This window comes from Sus scrofa, chromosome 8 (genome assembly GCF_000003025.6).
Source record: "Sus scrofa isolate TJ Tabasco breed Duroc chromosome 8, Sscrofa11.1, whole genome shotgun sequence".
NCBI lineage: Eukaryota > Metazoa > Chordata > Mammalia > Artiodactyla > Suidae > Sus > Sus scrofa.
Genome location: NC_010450.4, coordinates 84,257,404 through 84,275,220, shown reverse-complemented (window position 1 = coordinate 84,275,220; position 17,817 = coordinate 84,257,404). Strand labels below are relative to the sequence as shown.

At 37.6% G+C, this 17,817-nt stretch overlaps 1 protein-coding gene across 1 annotated transcript in view; it reads left to right on the top strand.

The window, feature by feature from the left end:
• The window catches only part of GAB1 (GRB2 associated binding protein 1), a 133,554-nt gene extending 116,291 nt beyond the window's left edge, over positions 1 to 17,263 (top strand). The window contains 4 exon segments of the mRNA XM_003129177.6: positions 1,490 to 1,583; positions 2,643 to 2,766; positions 9,536 to 9,658; positions 12,868 to 17,263. Coding sequence (XP_003129225.4) covers positions 1,490 to 1,583; positions 2,643 to 2,766; positions 9,536 to 9,658; positions 12,868 to 13,026 — 500 coding nt within the window. The 3' untranslated portion in view covers positions 13,027 to 17,263.

Sequence of the window (17,817 nt, the reverse complement as noted above, 5' to 3'; positions counted from 1 at the left end):
AAAAAGTGAAAACATGAGAGATAAATACCTTCAGTGAGCACAGTATTCTGTTCATGTCCATTTTAAGTATTTAGATGAGCAAAATGATTTTATCTTGAACTTAATATACTCTTCGGAAAATCACATCGATTTGGCGGGTATTCAAGTTGACAAAAATAACTGAGTCATAAACCCCAGTGAATCTACATAATCCTTTAAAATGACTACCTCTTTTATAGTTTGAAGATAATCATAGCTTGGTTGATTAGAAGTAAACATATGAGGACAAAGACTGGAGGAAGAATGCCTGGGAAAAAATGAAACTTTTTTCTTTAGAGTAGCAGGATGAAATGTAACTAAAATATTTACCTACTATGTTTAAATAGTCTCCTAAAATATAATTAATATCAGCAAGTAATACTGCTTTGGTTCTTTTGCTCATTTCATGAATTTCTGAGAACTTTGAGCCTGACCTTTAAGGGCCAGGAGCTCTGTGGTATATACACTAGCAGAGTAATTGTCTACCACTGCAGTGGGGTGAAGAAGGAAAGACAGCTTGTAAATAAAAATAATATGTATCTTAACATTTTTTTTTTACTTAATTTTTTAAAGAATACTGTTGGTTAAATGAAGCTAAAAATTTGAGGCAAGTGTTTAATTATGGCCTTTTCTCCAAGCTGAGTTTGAGTATAAAGGCATTTTTATTGCTTTGTTTTATTTGTTTCCAGACTGGGCATGAACTAATTTAAAAGATTTGGTCATTGGGAGTTCCAGTCGTGGCACATCGGAAACAAATCCGACTAGGAACCATGGGTTGAGGATTCGATCCCTGGCCCCGCTCAGTGGGTTAAGGATCCAGCATTGCCATGAGCTGTGGTGTAGGCCGATGGCTACAGACCCCTAGCCTGGGAACCTCCTTATGCCACGGGTTTGGCCCTCAAAAGACAAAAAAAAATTTGGACATTAATTCTTTTTTCAGTCTTTGGTTTTAACAGTTTTGTGTGTTTATTGCTTTCTAAACATCATCACCTATGTATATTGTATAGCTGGTGTTTCAGTGTTGATAATTTGAAACATTTTTATATAGAAAGTTAAATCTCCATGTTTGAGGATAAAATTAGTGAAAAAAATAAAATAAGGAAATAATGAAAAGTATAAATCAAGTAACTAGGAAGGAATTGGGTCACATTACTCTTTCTTATTCTCATTTAGTTTATATTCATAAAATATTCACTTAAATTAAAAAACATGTTTAATCATAGAGCTTTATTTAGGCTTTCAGGCAACAGTCAGGATACATTGTCTAACTTAGCTTTTGCCACCAATTGTTTTAGCTCTGTACCTGTAGGAAAATCATATTACAACTGTGAACTTGTTTTCATGTGTGAAGCCAGCGGGTCTTAGGTGTGTGTACTCTGGCTATAATATGTAAATAGAGATGTAGAAAGAGGATCTTTTTATTTTCCAAATTTCTGTATCCTAAAATCTCTCTTACTCTCTTTTGTTTCAGCCAAGCCAGCACCTTTAGAAATAAAACCATTGCCAGAATGGGAAGAATTACAGGCCCCGGTTAGATCTCCCATCACCAGGAGTTTTGCTCGAGAGTAAGTCTTTGTTTCAAAAAGGTACTTTGATTGGTCATTATTAATGGAAAGTACCTAGAACAGTGGTTCCCAAAGGATGGTCTGGGGAGCCCCCCTTTTGGGATTCTGTGAAGTCAAAACTATTTTCATTGAGATACTAAAATGTCATTTGCTTTGTCCACTCTCCTATTCTCATGAGTACGCACCAGAGACTTCCATAGATGGCATAATATTTGATGGTTTCATTGTGACAGCTAAGAGAGCATTTGTGTATGCTTATATTTTAATTTTTTTCTATGATGTGTAGTATGGTGAATATCAATAGGTATCACTCGTATCAAAAATTTCTAGAGATTCTCAGTAATTTTTAAAAGCAAAAGATTCATGAGGCTAGAAATTTCTGAGAACTGCTCTGAAAAGTACAATAGTTTCTTGTGAGGGGTTTGTTTAATCAAGACTCATTTAAATGTGTATGGGGAAATGAAGAAAATGGATGCATTTACAAACCTGTGTTGAATGTGTTCATGTTTTGTGTGTGTGTGTGTGTGTATGTATAGCCAATTATTAAAAATAGGAATTCTTGTCTGTCTTTGTAAATCTGCGCCTTTCTACTTATCCTCACGTCACTAACAATACTTTTTTTTTTTGGTCCACCAAATAATTCAGTGCTTGCAAATACGCCTTTACAGAAGCAGACTCAAAGATACAGAGAACAAACTCGCGGTTACCAGTGGGGAGCAGAGGGAGGGGCAACATAGGGGTGGGAAAGTGGGAGATACTAACTATTGGGTGTAATATAGCCCCGAGGATGTCCTGTACAACATAAGGAATATAGCCAATATTTTCTAACAACTGTAAGCAAAATTTTTAAATTAAAAAAAAGAATCCCTTTACAAGTAACCGTAAATACTAGTTGTGCATTTGAATGTGCGTGATAAATTGTACTGTAATCAACATGCACTATAAATGACAGTAAGCTTAACTCGCTGGAAGAATGTGCTGTCACTCCTTGGTACTTTGGAGTGGATTGAGGAGCCTCGGTGGTCCAGATGTGTGTGTCACGATCGTCTCTGTCATCAGCTCCTCCAGGTTCCCCCTGTCTCCCCGGCCAGATTCAGTGCACAGCACGACGTCCAGCAGCGACTCGCACGACAGCGAAGAGAATTATGTTCCCATGAACCCAAACCTGTCCAGTGAAGACTCAGTAAGTAGAGTCTTCTCTTAACATCTCTCCTTCCTAAGCAGCCCTTCTGAATCATTCACGCCAGACTTTTTTCAAGTCCATACACCTTACCCACCCATCTATCTCTATCGCCTTCAGGAAAAAGGATACAGGGCAACTTTTTAAAAATAGTATCATAAGGAGTTCCCATGGTGGCTCAGCGATAATGAGCCCAATTAGTATCCAGGAGGATGTGGGTTCGATCCCTGGCCTCACTCAGTGGTTAAGGATCTGGCATTGCCATGAGCTGTGGTGTAGGCTACAGGCATGGCTTGGATCCCGTGTTGCTCTGGCTGTGGTGTAGGCTGGCAGCTGCAGCTCCAATTTGACCCCTAGCCTGGGAACTTCTATATGCCCTGGGTATGGCCCTGAAACAAACAAACAAAAAAAGATAGTATGATGAAGTCTAAAACTAATAGAGGGTCAAAGTGTGGTATCAGTGTCTATAAAGAAGATATATAAATTAGCATAAAAAAATCATAAAATTTTCCAGTTATATTTCTTTTAGTTATATTTCTTTTAGGAGTTTTTGAAACTCTTCAAGAAATTACTTCATACTGGAAACTTTTTTTTTTTTTTGACGAACAGAGCTTAATTATTATTTATCATAATATGTTGTCGAAACATAACAACCAAAATCTATAAAGCAAAGAATACCTGTAGAATCCTATGTGCTGTTAATTTTCACTGTACTCCTGCAGATCTATTTTTACCCTTTCCACCTATGTGGCTCCAGAGGCTGATTTCTTCAGACTGTATCATCTAGGCTCCACTTCTTTGTTTTTTTTAATTACTCAACTTTATTACATTTATAGTTGTACAACAATCATCACAACCAAATTTTACAGCGTTTCCATCCCAAACCCCCAGTGCATCCCCTCATGCCCCAACCTGTTTTATTTGGAAACCGTACATTTTTCAAAGTGTGTGAGTCAGTATCTGTTCTACAAAGAAGTTCATTGTGTCCTTTTTTTAGATCCCACATATAAGTGATAGCATTTGATGTTGGTGTCTCATTGTCTGATTTCACTCAGCATGATAAATTTCTAGGTCCATCCATGTTGCTGCAAACGCCATTTTAATGGCTGAGTAGTATTCCATTGTGTATATGTACCACATCTTCTTTATCCACTCTTCTGTCAAAGGACATTTAGGTGGTTCATACTGGAAGCATTTTTATAATGCGTTTCTCCAAGCCCCACATCAGTGCACTCTTAGAATGAAATAATCTTATATCCAAAGTCTTTTGATAATCTTTCAATAATACATCCTTAGGAAAGGCTTAAAGATCAAAGAAGACCTGTTAAAACCTGATTTCCTTCAGATCGGCTGTTACTACCACAAGGCAGAAAAATTTTATAATAATAGCAGGTATTATGTTTCCCAGAAATCAGATAGTTGCCAGAAAAATACTTTAGATGTTTAAGAATACAAGCCAATTTAAATTTTTAAAAATGTTTTGCTTTCCCTTAAACAAGAGGCTCTGCTTGCTCTGTTGTTTGTATTTTAGTAGATAAGTACATCTGTTGTCATAAGGGTCCTCTCTGAGTAACAGAAAATAAATGAATAAGAAGGATTTAAAACAGACACGTATTTCTTTCTTGTGTAAACGTCTAGAGAGTCAGTTCCGAATTGCAGCAGCTTGGTTCCAGGAGCCCTCGGGGCTCTCTGCCCCTTCCAGCTCCCCAGCCCACTGTTCCCTGAGTCCGGCTCACGTGCAGAGTAGAACCAGAAGATGTTCCAGCCCGCAGATTCCCATTCCAAGCTGCAGAAGGGAGGAAGGGAGGAGGAGCAGAGGCTCTGACCTCATTGCCTCATAAAGAAGGTTCCCAGAAACTGCTGAGTACAAACCATTGACCAAAACTTAGTCTCTGGCCACACAGACAGGAAAGGAACTAGAAAGCATCGCCTCTGGACCAAGGGACAGTGGGCCAGGCCAAAAAGTCTCTTCCCAGGGGAGAAACTGAGAACAGAGTGGGGCACAACCAGGGAGCATCTGAAAAGCAAATACCTAATGTTAAAATTTGGGAATGGGTATCATTCCTATTGCTTTTTTTTTCTTTTCTTTTCTTTCCTTTCTATCCTTTTTTTTTTTTTGGCTTCACCTAAGGCACATGGAAGTTCCTGGCCCAGGGATCAAACTTGTGCCACAGTCAGCTGCAGCAATGCTAGATCCTCACTGTGCCACAAGGGAATTTCCAAGTTTTATTTTAAAACAGTTCTGTTTAGAGAGTTTAAATATGAAGTCCAGTTTTATCAGTGAATTTATGTCTTTATTGGACTTGAGGCAAAAACTGGTTTCTCACAACCGTGTGTTGTCAGGGACCAAAATTAAGTGACCTAAAAAGCTTGATTTGATGCTTGAACTAATTAACTTTAAATATTACCAAATTTAAGTGTTCAAAGTGAATAATTTAAAATATTTATGTCAACCCTGAAATAGAATACAGACTGTTTATCAATAAATGTTTTCACTAATTTTTCACAGGGCAATTTTTATTAATCAACTTTTGCTTTTGGAGTCACTGTTTTTCAGTTTGATGAGTGGTGTTTTATTATTTTTATTAACTTATTTTTTATTGTACTAAATACCCTCTAGTAATTCTTAGTGCTGCATCAGAGTACTGACACATCAGTTTTCACCTTTAGATGGTTGAATGAATTTTTTTATTACAAAAGTAATTATTTTCTGAGATATTAAGAAGTCATATTTTGTCCCAAATGGTAAATAACCATTAAAATATTGGAAATGACCTGTAATAGGAAAGTTTGAAAGTATGATTTGTTATGAGTAGGTATTAGGTAAAAGGAAAAGACTAGAAAGAAAAACTATTTTTTAAAATCAGAAAGTCAGAGGAAATGGAAATATAAAATTGGTCTTTTAGATTTTGTAACACTAAGCCAGAAAGGTAATTTTGCCTACCGGTAGAGGTATCAAAGTAATTACCAGATGGTGAATTTCTTCTTTTTTTTTTTTTTTGCTTTTTAGGGCCTCACCCAAGGCATATGGAAGTTCCCAGGCTAGGGGTTCATTCGGTGCTATAGCTGCCAGCCTACACCACAGCCATATCCTTTTTTTTTTTTTTTTTTTTTTTTTCCTTTTGTCTTTTTGCCATTTCTTGGGCTGCTCCCACAGCATACAAAGGTTCCCAGGCTCGGGGTCCGACCAGAACCGTAGCCGCTGGCCTACACCAAAGCCACAGCAATGCGGGATCCAAGCCATGTCTGCAACCTACACCACAGCTCAAGGCAATGCCAGATCCTTAACCCACTGAGCAAGGCCAGGGATTGAACCCGCCACCTCATAGTTCCCAGTTAGATTCGTTAACCACTGCGCCACAGTGGGAACTCCACCACAGCCACATCATTAACCTTCTGACCGAAACCAGGGATTGAACCCGCATCTTCATGGATCCTAGTCGGGTTCGTTAACCACTGAGCCATGAGGGGAACTCCCCAGATGGTGAATTTCTAAGGCACATAGGCCCTAAGTGTTAGAAATAAGCAAAAATGCCCCAGGTGAAAATACCCATCTTCCATCCACAATAGAAAAGTCAGCTGTGCCCTTTACAACCTACCTGGCTTCCAGGTGTGTTGCCAACTGCAAGGGCCCATCATAGTCCAAAAAACTTCTTCAGGGAAGAATGTGATAGTTACAGCAGTATTTCCCACACCTCTTGGAATTTAGTGTCTTCCTGGGAAACCATAGAAGTTCATAAGATCTAACACCTGCCTGGATTGATGAAGTCCGTAAGAAAAATTAGAGAAATTGAGAAAGGATGGGATCAAATCTGGATTATAGGGACAGTGAAGATTAAATTCTATACATTGAAATGTTGGAGCAGGATCTCTTTCCTATCCTGGCAGTCATAGAGATGGCATAGGCAGTGTCTAATGAAACAGTGAATTGGTGATGGGTGCCTATTCGTTTATACAAAGATTCAAAGTCCAGCATTCGTGAAAGGAACTCTTAACGTAACACCTGAAAGTCAAGTGATAGTACACCATTACTAAAGACATATAGTTTGCAACAATAAAAAAAATATGTTCAATGATGTTAAGCATTTTTGAAAGAATTTTAGAAAAAGCACTACTATTTTTTTTCTTTTAATTCACAGAATACTTGTAAATAACTCTTAGAATCTTAGGGTTTTTCTAAACCATTTTGGGAAAACACTGAAAGGCTAGAAAACAGACAGGCTGTTCCCAGTTGAGATTAGATCAAAGCAAAGAGACTTCCCTGTAACAATACTTGAAGATGAAAAATTTCCAGTTTTAGTGATTATTAGACAGAAAACCACTTAACTAGCAATTCTGAGAAATTCTCTCTAGGAACAGCTTCCTGAGATTAAATGTGTGCATCATATGAACTCAAGGGTTCCTTGCATAGCCTCCAATACCATGAACAAGTCTAGATGTTTGCAATTAGGGAAATTCCGGGTATGGGTTCTGTCTTACATTTGAATACAAAATTGCACACACATACATGCACATACAGAGTATTGCTTGGTTTTCTTATCTGAAAATGAAATGTGGAGTCATTTGGAGAAAAACTTTTCAGATTTTTCATGAATTAGGAAGGGGGAGGAGAACAGCCATAGGCGCTGCTTGACCAACGCTTGCTTAATGGTTTTTTTGTGCCCTACATTTTACGGTCAATACCTCTTAAATATTTTATTAATGGTAGTTGATGAAGTGTGGTTTAAAAACCTGTTGCTACCAATAGGGTGGTCACATTCGGTCGTGCAGGCTTTCTGCTGTGTACAGGATGTTGTCTTTACAGTAGACCCTGCACACACTGCATTTGAGTGCAGGTGACCCAGGCCATGTCCCACTCACCAGGCTCTGGGTCCTGGCACAGAACTCTGTCACCCCAGAGGAAGAAGCACCTTTTCCAAATCACAAAACTATTTCACAAGGGCTGTCTGCAGCCCTGCTTATAAATGAAGGGAATAAACTCAGTGTTTTCCTAGAGATTGTCCTTTCCCTAAATTGTAGCTTACTCTGTTTAGCCTGAGCCGAAAAAAAAAAAAAAAAAATGGAGTAGCCATATGGGGGAATCAGCAGACCCAGATATATGCAGTTTCCAAATTGCATTGTTCGTACTAACAGGTATAAAATCGTCAGGTTCATTACATCATTACGATTTTCTTCAGAAGTATGAGAGGACATGTCAGCTGTAATATCTATGTGATAGAAGACTCGAGGGTGAAAGTCCATAATGAATATGCAGTCGGCAACACTTCTAGGTGAGGTTAAAGGCCTGGGAGTTCCCGTGGCTCAGCAGTTAATGAATCTGACTGGCATCTGTGAGGATGCATGTTCGATCCCTTGCCTTGCTCAGTGGGTTAAGGCTCTGGTGTTGCCCTGAGCTGTGGTGTTCATCAAAGACAAGGCTCGGATCCTGCGTTGCTGTGACTGTAGCATAGGCCGGCAGCTCCAGCTCCAGTTGGACCCCTAGCCATGGGAACCTCCGTATGCCGAGGGTGCAGCCCTAAAAAAAGCAAAAAATAAGGCCTGGAAGGCATTCCCATCATGGCTCAGTGGAAACAAATCTGACTAGCATCCCTGGCCTTGCTCAGTGGGTTAAGGATCCAGTGTTGCCATGAGCTGTGGTGTAGGTCACAGACGTGGCTCAGATCTGGCATTGCTGTGGTGTAGGCCAGCAGCTGTGGCTCCAATTTGACCCCTAGCCTGGGAACCTCCATGTGCCATGGGTGAGGCCCTAAAAGACAAAAAAAAAAAGGCCTGGAAGCAAGTTGGTTTTGGGAGCTCATTTGGAAGACCATCATAATCAGAGTAAAGGGTATACATAGGGACGTAAGTTCACATTATCCCTTTTTATTTAGCATCGTCTTTAATAGGTTCCTGATAACCTATTTCTTTTTCATCTTTCTGCCTCAGGCTTTTTCATTCTTGTTATTTATTGCTGCCCTCTCTCTTCCTTTTTTCTTTTCCTAGAGAGTAGTCCATCTGTTGTACAGGTCCTATTAATATAGAAGCGATAGAGCTAAGAGGAGGCAGAAAATTGAGTGGTAAAAATTCCAGATGGTCGAAATAAAGTAGACTTTGCCAGTACAGTTGGTATTCATAGCCTTTAGTTACTGCGCTTATTCTAAACTAATTTTGATGTGAAAGCCTTTAAATAAAATACAGAACTTCTTTAAAATTTTAATTTGAAAGCTTAGTGTCTTTCTACTCAGCCAGCTTAGTCAATCCTTAAAAAAGAAATTAATCTGAAAGCAAAGACTGCATATATCCCATAGTTAAAGAATGTGATCGAGGAGTTCCTGCTATGGCTCCATGGGTTAAGGATCCAGCATTGCCATAGCTGTGTTGTAGATTGCAACTGTGGCTGGAATTCAGTCCCTGGCCCAGGACCTTCCATATGTTGTGAGTGTGGCCAAAAAAAAAAAAAAAAAAAAAAAAGCAAGCATGTGATTGAGTACAGTTATCATTCCATCATTTTATCAGTGTTCGGGTAGAGCTCTTGTAACTGTAGCTTAATGTGCCAGTCTTAATCTGAACTAAGTTTCGCTTTTCAAACTACTTTTAGCTTGCTTATCTAAGCTATATTTTCAGCAAATTTTTAATGTTATTTATTTTTCTCCAATCCCCAAAGATCATTTAATTTTCTAAGGAGACATTTCTTCAAGCTGTGTCTTCCTGAAATTAATGTTTGACAAACAAGGTGATAAGCAGTATGTCCCAGGATTGTTTGACAGTGGATCTTGTTGTATTACACTTTCAGAATCTCTTCGGCAGTAATAGTCTTGATGGAGGAAGCAGCCCAATGATCAAACCCAAAGGAGACAAACAAGTGGAATACTTAGATCTAGATTTAGATACTGGGAAGTCCACACCACCACGTAAGGTAAGTGAAGCCTTGTTCTAGAAGTACAAGTAGCTAGCTTTTAAGCCTGAAGAATCATGTCTCCTTTGGGGGATTTTATTAATAGTATTAATATGTTTCATTTAAATGTAGTAAAGTCTATTACTTAATGCTTTTTTATAAATCACAACGTTATGCAGATTGGTACATTTGTTTTTTCGTTTCTAATGGTATGGAAGTCACACACTTACTACTTTTTAAGTTGTTGCCACTGAAACGCTAACTTAACTAAATTCTAAAGTTCCAAAATCTTCACTCCCTTTCCGCTGTTAGCTCAAATTACTCCCTTTCTGACCTACTTGCTAATTTTGTCCCCAAATTTGGGGGATTTTGTTGTTGTTGTTGTTAAACACACAAATGGGACATTATTAGTGGTGGTGTTCTTATTATATAGAAAGTGTTTATTTACATGTCCCTACATTTTTACCAACTTTTTAAATCATTTAGTCAACTGTTTTTAATCATTCTTTTTTAGTCATTAATATTAACTTTTTTTAATCATTTAATCATTGTTTTAATCATTCCTTCTTGTATCGTAGACCTTCCTTCTCTAATCAGTTTTCTTCCTGCTTCCTTTAAAAGTTTTAGTAAAAGTCTGTTGATGGTAAATCCTCACACTTTGTGTCTAAGTGAAATGTCTTTATTTTGCCTTCATTCTTAAAAAAGAGTTTGCGGTTGGAGAGGATCAGTTTTTGAGTTAACAAGTCTTTTTTTTGTATTTTTTTTTTTTGTCTTTTTAGGGCTGCACTTGAGTCATATGGAGGTTCCCAGGCTAGAGGTTGAATCAGAGCTACAGCTGCTGGCCTACACCATAGCAACGCAGGATCTGAGCCTCGTCTTCGACCTCTGCCACAGCTCACAGCAACGCCAGATCCTTAACCTACTGAGCAAGGCCAGGAATTGAACTTGCACCCTCATGACTACTAGTCCAGTTCATTAACTGCTGAGCCACGACGGGAATTCCAAGTTAACAAGTCTTGACTGACAGTTTCTCTCAACACATGGGACATACTGTTTTCTAACATCTGGCTTCCATTGTTCCTCTTGAAAAGGATACTGTCAACCTAAACTGTCACATTTAGAATGGATAAGCAAAAAAAATAAATAATTACACAGTATCCAGGAAAAGATTATATATTTTATAATTGTTCAGTCAAGAGTTGTGGTGAGAGTGTTATAAACAGTTAATAAGTATTAAGGGTAAGAAATAATAAATTGGTAGGATGAAAAGTATTCTTTCTCCATTTTATAAGCTAAATTCGTATATGATTTAAATTGAAATAAATTCCAGATATTTAGAAACATGCTAAGAAAAAAAAGAAGGGATAAGCAGTGAGATCCTACTGTACAGCCCAGGGACCTATATCCAATCTCTTGGGACAGACCATGATGAAAGATAGCATAAGAAAAAGAATGCCTATCTATGTATGACTGGGTCACTGTGCCGTACAGCAGAAATTGACACAATGCTGCAACTCAACTATAATAAATAAAGTTCTTTTTAAAAGTATGCTGTCGATCTAATTATAATTCCTTTGTAGGTGACTGGTCTTTTCTGTCCGGCTGATGTTAAGATCTTTCCTATATCTTTGGTGTTCTCCAGGTTCACGACACTGTGTCTAGATATGTAGACATAGATTTTTATTTATTCTTCGTGATAGAAGTTATGCAGTCTTTATTTCTAGATTCATATTTTTTGTCATTTCTGGGAAAGTCTCAATCGTCATCTCTCTAAATACTGCTTTTCCACTATTCCCTTTATTCTGTCATTTAAGGTTTCTGATTGGATGTTAGAATTTCTCATTGTTTTTCATACCTTTTACCACTCTTTCATATTATCTGTTTTATCATGTCTTTATGCTTACTTGGATAATTTCTTGAGATCTGTCACGAAGTTCACTAATTCTCAATTCTTCTGCTTAACCCATGTGTTTAGTTTTTAATTTTACTATTTTATTATTATTTATATTAAAATACTAATTATATGATTTTTATTTTTCATTTCTAAAGTGATGTTCTACCTGTATTTTTTCAAATATGCCTAGCTGATTTGAAGGGCTTCTTATTCCTTGGTTATTCCTTGTATTTAATTTTTTAATTCCTTTAAACGTTTTATAAACTTGTCTTTCATACTATTTCTGCCACGTTTTCAGTATCTGAAGTCCATGGAAGTCTGAATCTGTGTTTACTCTTTCTGCTAACTCACACACTTGATAGCTTGTTTCCTGGTGTGTTTCATATATTTTTATTGCGAATTTATTTTGCTGAGCCTACCCATGGGAAACCTGCAGACCTAAATTTCCTTCAAAAAGGATTTGCTTCTACTAGGAAGCAAGTGATGCTGCCACCCTAGAACCGCCTCAGTCCGCTCTGGGTGATGGCCTAACAGGATTGTTTCCCAACGCCTCCTAACAGCATTGCCCATATTGGCATTTATCCTAAAAATGACACTGTCTTGACTCTTCAGCAGCTCTTTGCCCCTCCACTTCCTTCACACCTTGGTTATTTCCCTTAATTTTTAGCAAGCCCGGCAATGCATTAGTAATCACATTTATTTTAACTTAGCAAATATCTAGTTGTATTTTACGATTTTTCCATTCTTGAGATACTCCTTTTCAAAAACTCCTCTCTTAGCTCTGAAAGCAAACACTGGTATGTGTTCTCAAGACTTAAAATTAAGCTGAAGCTAAAGGCTAAAGACAAACTGTATCTTAAGATAAACCAGGTGTCTGCTCTCTTTTATAAGAATTCCATCTCTGATGGGAGCATCAGTTTGAATTATTAAATATGGGAGGAGGGGGCGTTGTTTTGTTTTTCTGCTTTTTAGAGCCACAAGTGCGGCATGTGGAAGTTCCCAGGCTGGGGGTCGAATCAGACCTACACCACAGCTCATGGCAACTGTGTGAGGCCAGGGATTGAACCCATATCCTCATGGATCCTAGTCAGATTCATTTCCACTGCACCACAATGGCAACTCCAGATAGAGTGATTTTAAATTTAAGGGGAAAACAGAGTACAGTTAGGAGAGAGAGAACATGGTTAAACAGAGGTAGTTAACATTATTTTTTTGGTGACGCCGTAGAATATCAAGAGTCATTCGCAGTGCATGTGTGTCTGTGTTTTAAGGTTGGAATTCACTCAGAAGCACTCCTTTTATATGGGTGTTTATAGGTCTTTCCTTTGCTTTTTAGCAAAAGAGCAGCGGCTCAGGCAGCAGTGTAGCTGACGAGAGAGTGGACTATGTCGTGGTTGACCAACAGAAGACCCTGGCTCTGAAGAGCACCCGGGAGGCCTGGACGGATGGGAGGCAGTCCACAGAGTCTGAAACACCAGCCAAGAATGTGAAGTAAAAACGCCACTTTGCTGTCTCTGAACAAAAGAGGACTGAATGGTAAAGAGAAAACCCTATTTGATGGAAAAGGACTTGACTCTTTGACTCTAGGTAGAGTTGAAGTCAAAGGAACTTTCAGACTGAGTCAAGCAGTTGAGACTGTCATTGGTGCTTTCTGGTAGCTGAACAACTCATCACATGTACATAATGTGGGAAAATAGTATTGTTGGGTTCCCGGAGAAGCATTTGTCCCATAGTTAACACACTTTCTTAGTATTACTGTATTTATGCACTTTTTCATTTAAAACATTGGTTTGGGTCTTCCCACATGGATGGTAACATGGTTCCTTTGGGAGTTCTTATTCTTCCTCACACTGCTCTAAGAACGATGCTGAGTGAACTAAGCTACTTTTAGTTTGGGAAACTGCTCTTTAAAATGCAGGAACACCATGGAAAGGAGAAGTTGAGTCACAGCCTGCCTTTCTACCCGAACCATCACATGGTAACCTGTTAGCTTAAAACTCCAGAATAGGGTTGGACTCATCATTCATTGCTTTCCGAAGTGCTCAGCTTCATGTATGTACTGGTATCAGGACTCAGTTCTCTGGTTCGTGTATATTTAGTTTTCAATGGTGGAACTTTATTATATTTTGTTAATTACAGTGTTTTTGGTTCATTGAGTGAAGATTTTGCCAGGTGGGATCTTATACCTTGGAAAGAGTAAATAATTACACTACCAAGTAAGTGTACAAATCACTGAGGTGTGCTCTGTGGTGATGATGTGCTCTCAACACTCGCGTTTAACACGTATTAAACTGTTTTGGCCAAGTGTAGGTTATATAACTAATCAGGTACGTACCAAGCACTGGTGTGCTGATAACACTGATTGGGTTTAGACAAGGAGCTTTAGTTCTGTTCTTGCTGGTCCTTTAACATGGGTTTCCGGTTTGAAATTGATGACACATGGCATTTACTGTTAGTTTTAGCAACATACTGTGATTTTTAGACAGTCATTCAGATGTATTACTTTAAGAATGAAATTCTATCTTTTAACACCATAGTGCCCTATGATTTTTTTAAAAACTTAATATTCTTCTTGGCCTTATCCTATTTAAATCCCTATGCAATTAATGTTTTATATCTGCATTTTTAAAAAAAATAGATGTCTCATAAATGATTCTCCTATGTAGCACCTATTGCTTTTCCAGTAAAAGAATGATTTTGTACTGTGATTTATATTCACTGCCCCAAATACCGTAAATATTGGAGCCTTGCTATAATGTGAAATATTATAGTCATGGACCTCTTCCAACCAGATTTCTGAAACCACGGAAGCTATCGTATAATTCTGTCTCACCTGTAACATGGTCCTGTGACAAGGCTGTCAAGACCACAAATGATATATAGTGAGGCTACAGTTGTATTTATCTGTCTTGGCTTTACAATGTAATGTAGAAAGCAGGTATAGTTGTTGGCTTGTTTGTTTGTTTGTTTTTTTAACTAAGTTACATACAATCTCTTATGTATTGATTTGGAGACATACTAACAGTTTTTGGAGGGGGCACAGAGATAGGAGAGCCCACAGCTGAGGCCTGTCCCCTCCATTCAGACCTCTTACTGTTGCCTGAATACACAGATGTGCCCAATTTCCGGCCCCCTGGCCACTGTACTGTGCCTAATCCATGTAATGAGTTTATGTCCCCTCCATGAACTAAAAGTGTTCATAACAAGATCAACTGTAGACGAGTCACATTTGATGCTTTTAAATGTTTGCTTCTTTTCAAACAAAAACTAAAACGCAGAACTGAATTTTGAGGTGGATTTTTAAATAAAAATGATTGTTCGAGTTTGGTGTGCGCAAGCTGTTTTATAATGACGCCACAAGAGAAAATCCCAAATTGGTACACTGTACCTGAAGTATCAGAACACACAACGCAGTTCAAGTATGGAGATACTAAATTGTGTTGCATGGAGGATAAACCTACTTTGAGATTTAGAACACAACAATAAATATCACTAATTCAAAAATAGGAATCTTGCTTTAAAGCTACCGATCAGAAGTGTCTAAGGCAATGATGAATTTTTTAGTGTCATTTCTCAATTTTTTACACGTTACCGTTTTTGAAGACCTACAACACTCTAATTTGTAGAAAATTTCCCAGGGTAATTTAAGAATTGAAAGTTTCAGGCAGTTTGTTAAATCACGTTAAACATTTTATTAACATCTTAAATTAAAAAGATGGTCTCTTCACTTTGCTGTACACCTAAAATGAACACAACATTGTAAATCAACTATACGCCAATATAAAATAAAAATGAAATTTAAAAAAGAACAGTCTCTCATAGAGCAGTATTTTCCAAACATCTTTTAGCGTTAGAATCTTTTTTAAAGTAAACTTTTGTGTAATCCCAATACGTAAAGCATGAAAATGCCACTTTATCAGTGTCATTGTATTTTGAGTCTACATTTATGTTTACTTGTCTTAGTCCATTACTAAGAATAAGATTTCTAAGTAAGACAAATGTGAAATGGGGTTGTAGTTGGTGAAACCTCAGCTGCTGGTCTGTTTCTGTGCCTTGTTTTATTTGCGTACCATCGAGAGAATGTTGACACAAGTGTAAGGAAGTGTAAGTAATAACAGGCTTCAAACACACATTTCAGGAAATTCTTTAGAGACAACCTGAAGTTGTATTCCCAGGTTTGTACAAAAATAAATTATCCTGCTAGGGGAAGTTTATACATAACCGGTCTCCAATGTGGGGAAAATGGGGTGTATAACATATTAAAATGTGCATTTTTATTAAAGTTTTAAACTATGCACTTTCCTAGGAACAACATTTGAATCTACCTGTTTTTAATACCCTTCACCACCTCCAAGAAGCAGAGTTTTAGCCAGGCATGGGTTGAAAACCACCACTTAAGTAACCATGTGATAGTTATGTCACAAATCAAAAGTCCTTTTCTCCCCCATTTGAGGATCCTTTTATTCCTTATTTAAAAACCTATACAATATTATGCAAGTTTGATTGCCAAAGCCCAGTTCTGCTTTCAAAATTCAAACTTGAATAATTTAAGCTATTTAACCCACAGAAGGTTATCACTTAGTAAGCTATGAAAGCGGTTTTTATCTATACTCTAGTTTATACTTTTTCATCTTTATTTTTATCAGTCTCATATAAGCTACTGTGAGCATTTTAGAGAATTCCATAAAGGTACTATGAGGGTATGTATGTATATATAGCATTCTATTTAATCATAGATTAAATTTAATTGGATATGGAAATGCTGCCATACTTGTACATGAATGTCGTAAGTCATAATTCCCTCTGGACTTTTTATATTTAATTAATGGCAGGTCGTAAATGCATTCAAAATGGAAATTGAACACCATTTTCTCTTTTTCTCCTAGTAGGAAGTTTGACACTTGCCCCTTCAGCAAAAACAGTATTTTTTTTATATTTTGTTAAACTGTTAACTACTCTATGCCTATACCCCAAACCACAGACATCATTCTTAGATATTCCCAAAGACTCTTAGTGCCTCTATAATTGGCCCACTGAAAGTATTGGTGTTAGTATTTTGCATGAATTATCCTTTAAAAATGTATTAGCCTTCAAAATTTTAGAAACAAGGAGATGAGCCAGTTCTTTTTATTCCTGTCTTTGGGTCACTGCAGTAGGTCTTAGCCTCTATTGTTAGATAATAAATCGAGTCCGTTACAGGATTGACATAATACAACCAAATCAAGTGGACACAGAGAGAGAAGGACGTGGCCCAGGATAACAGTTATCATTAATAACATCTGCTATATGTAAATTTATATATAATTTTAAATAAATACTAGGAGATGAAAAGCCATGATGTAAATGAATATCATAGACATCACAGACTTTTTATGATTAAAAATCACTTGTCAGGTTGTTCAGGCAATTGATTTTTAATCTGTGTTTTCTTACTACAGCTTGAAATAATTTAGTTTGTCCTCCATAGATTCATCTTTCTTTAGGTTCAGTATAATGTATATTATGAATTTCAGCAGACTGTTTCGTCAAGGAATGAAAGCAGCTTATTGCTTCCTTTCCATAAAAAGACATGGCTTCGTGTGAGTTCTTGTAACCTAATCAATTGTTGATAATCATCCCAGATTTCAACAGCATAATCTTATGTATAAATTTATTTTTCCCCCTTGCCCAACTTCTTTTGTAAAAATCCAATTGTAGATATTTTCTGCTACCCAATAAAACTTTTCAAACAATGTGGTTTCAAGACCTTAAATAGTCCATCTGGATACAGAAACTGTGAACCAGTAAGGGTGTATAAATTTTTATTTTCAACTCCTCCTTAGAGTCTTTATCTAAACCAAACACCTGATTCTGTCATTAACTAAACTTGCCAGTTGTACTTCTATAGCATGTCACTCATTTGCTGCAGTCAAGATCCCACTTCATCATGCTCTGAATAAGTAGGAAAAGCTGAGACCCTTGCCCCAAGTGTCTGCCCATTACCCCTGCATCTAACCAATGCTTCCAGTGCTTCATTGGGCATAAAGACAGTAAGTAAGGGCCTGTGTGCCGCCTTTACCATCAGGAAGTACATTCCCAACATGACTTGGCAACTGATAACTGGCAGGGCTTTTTCATTTCTATAAAAGTTTTCAGACCTCTCCAGTGCTTTGTAAAGCCCCAAGCATTGCCGTAAGTTGCAGCCTGTTGCAGCTCTGACTCTGTCATTAGATCATTTTTGAGACATTTGGGGAGGGTGACATGATCATCTTTGAGATCATTCTCCCCCTCGTCTGTCTTTTTGTCA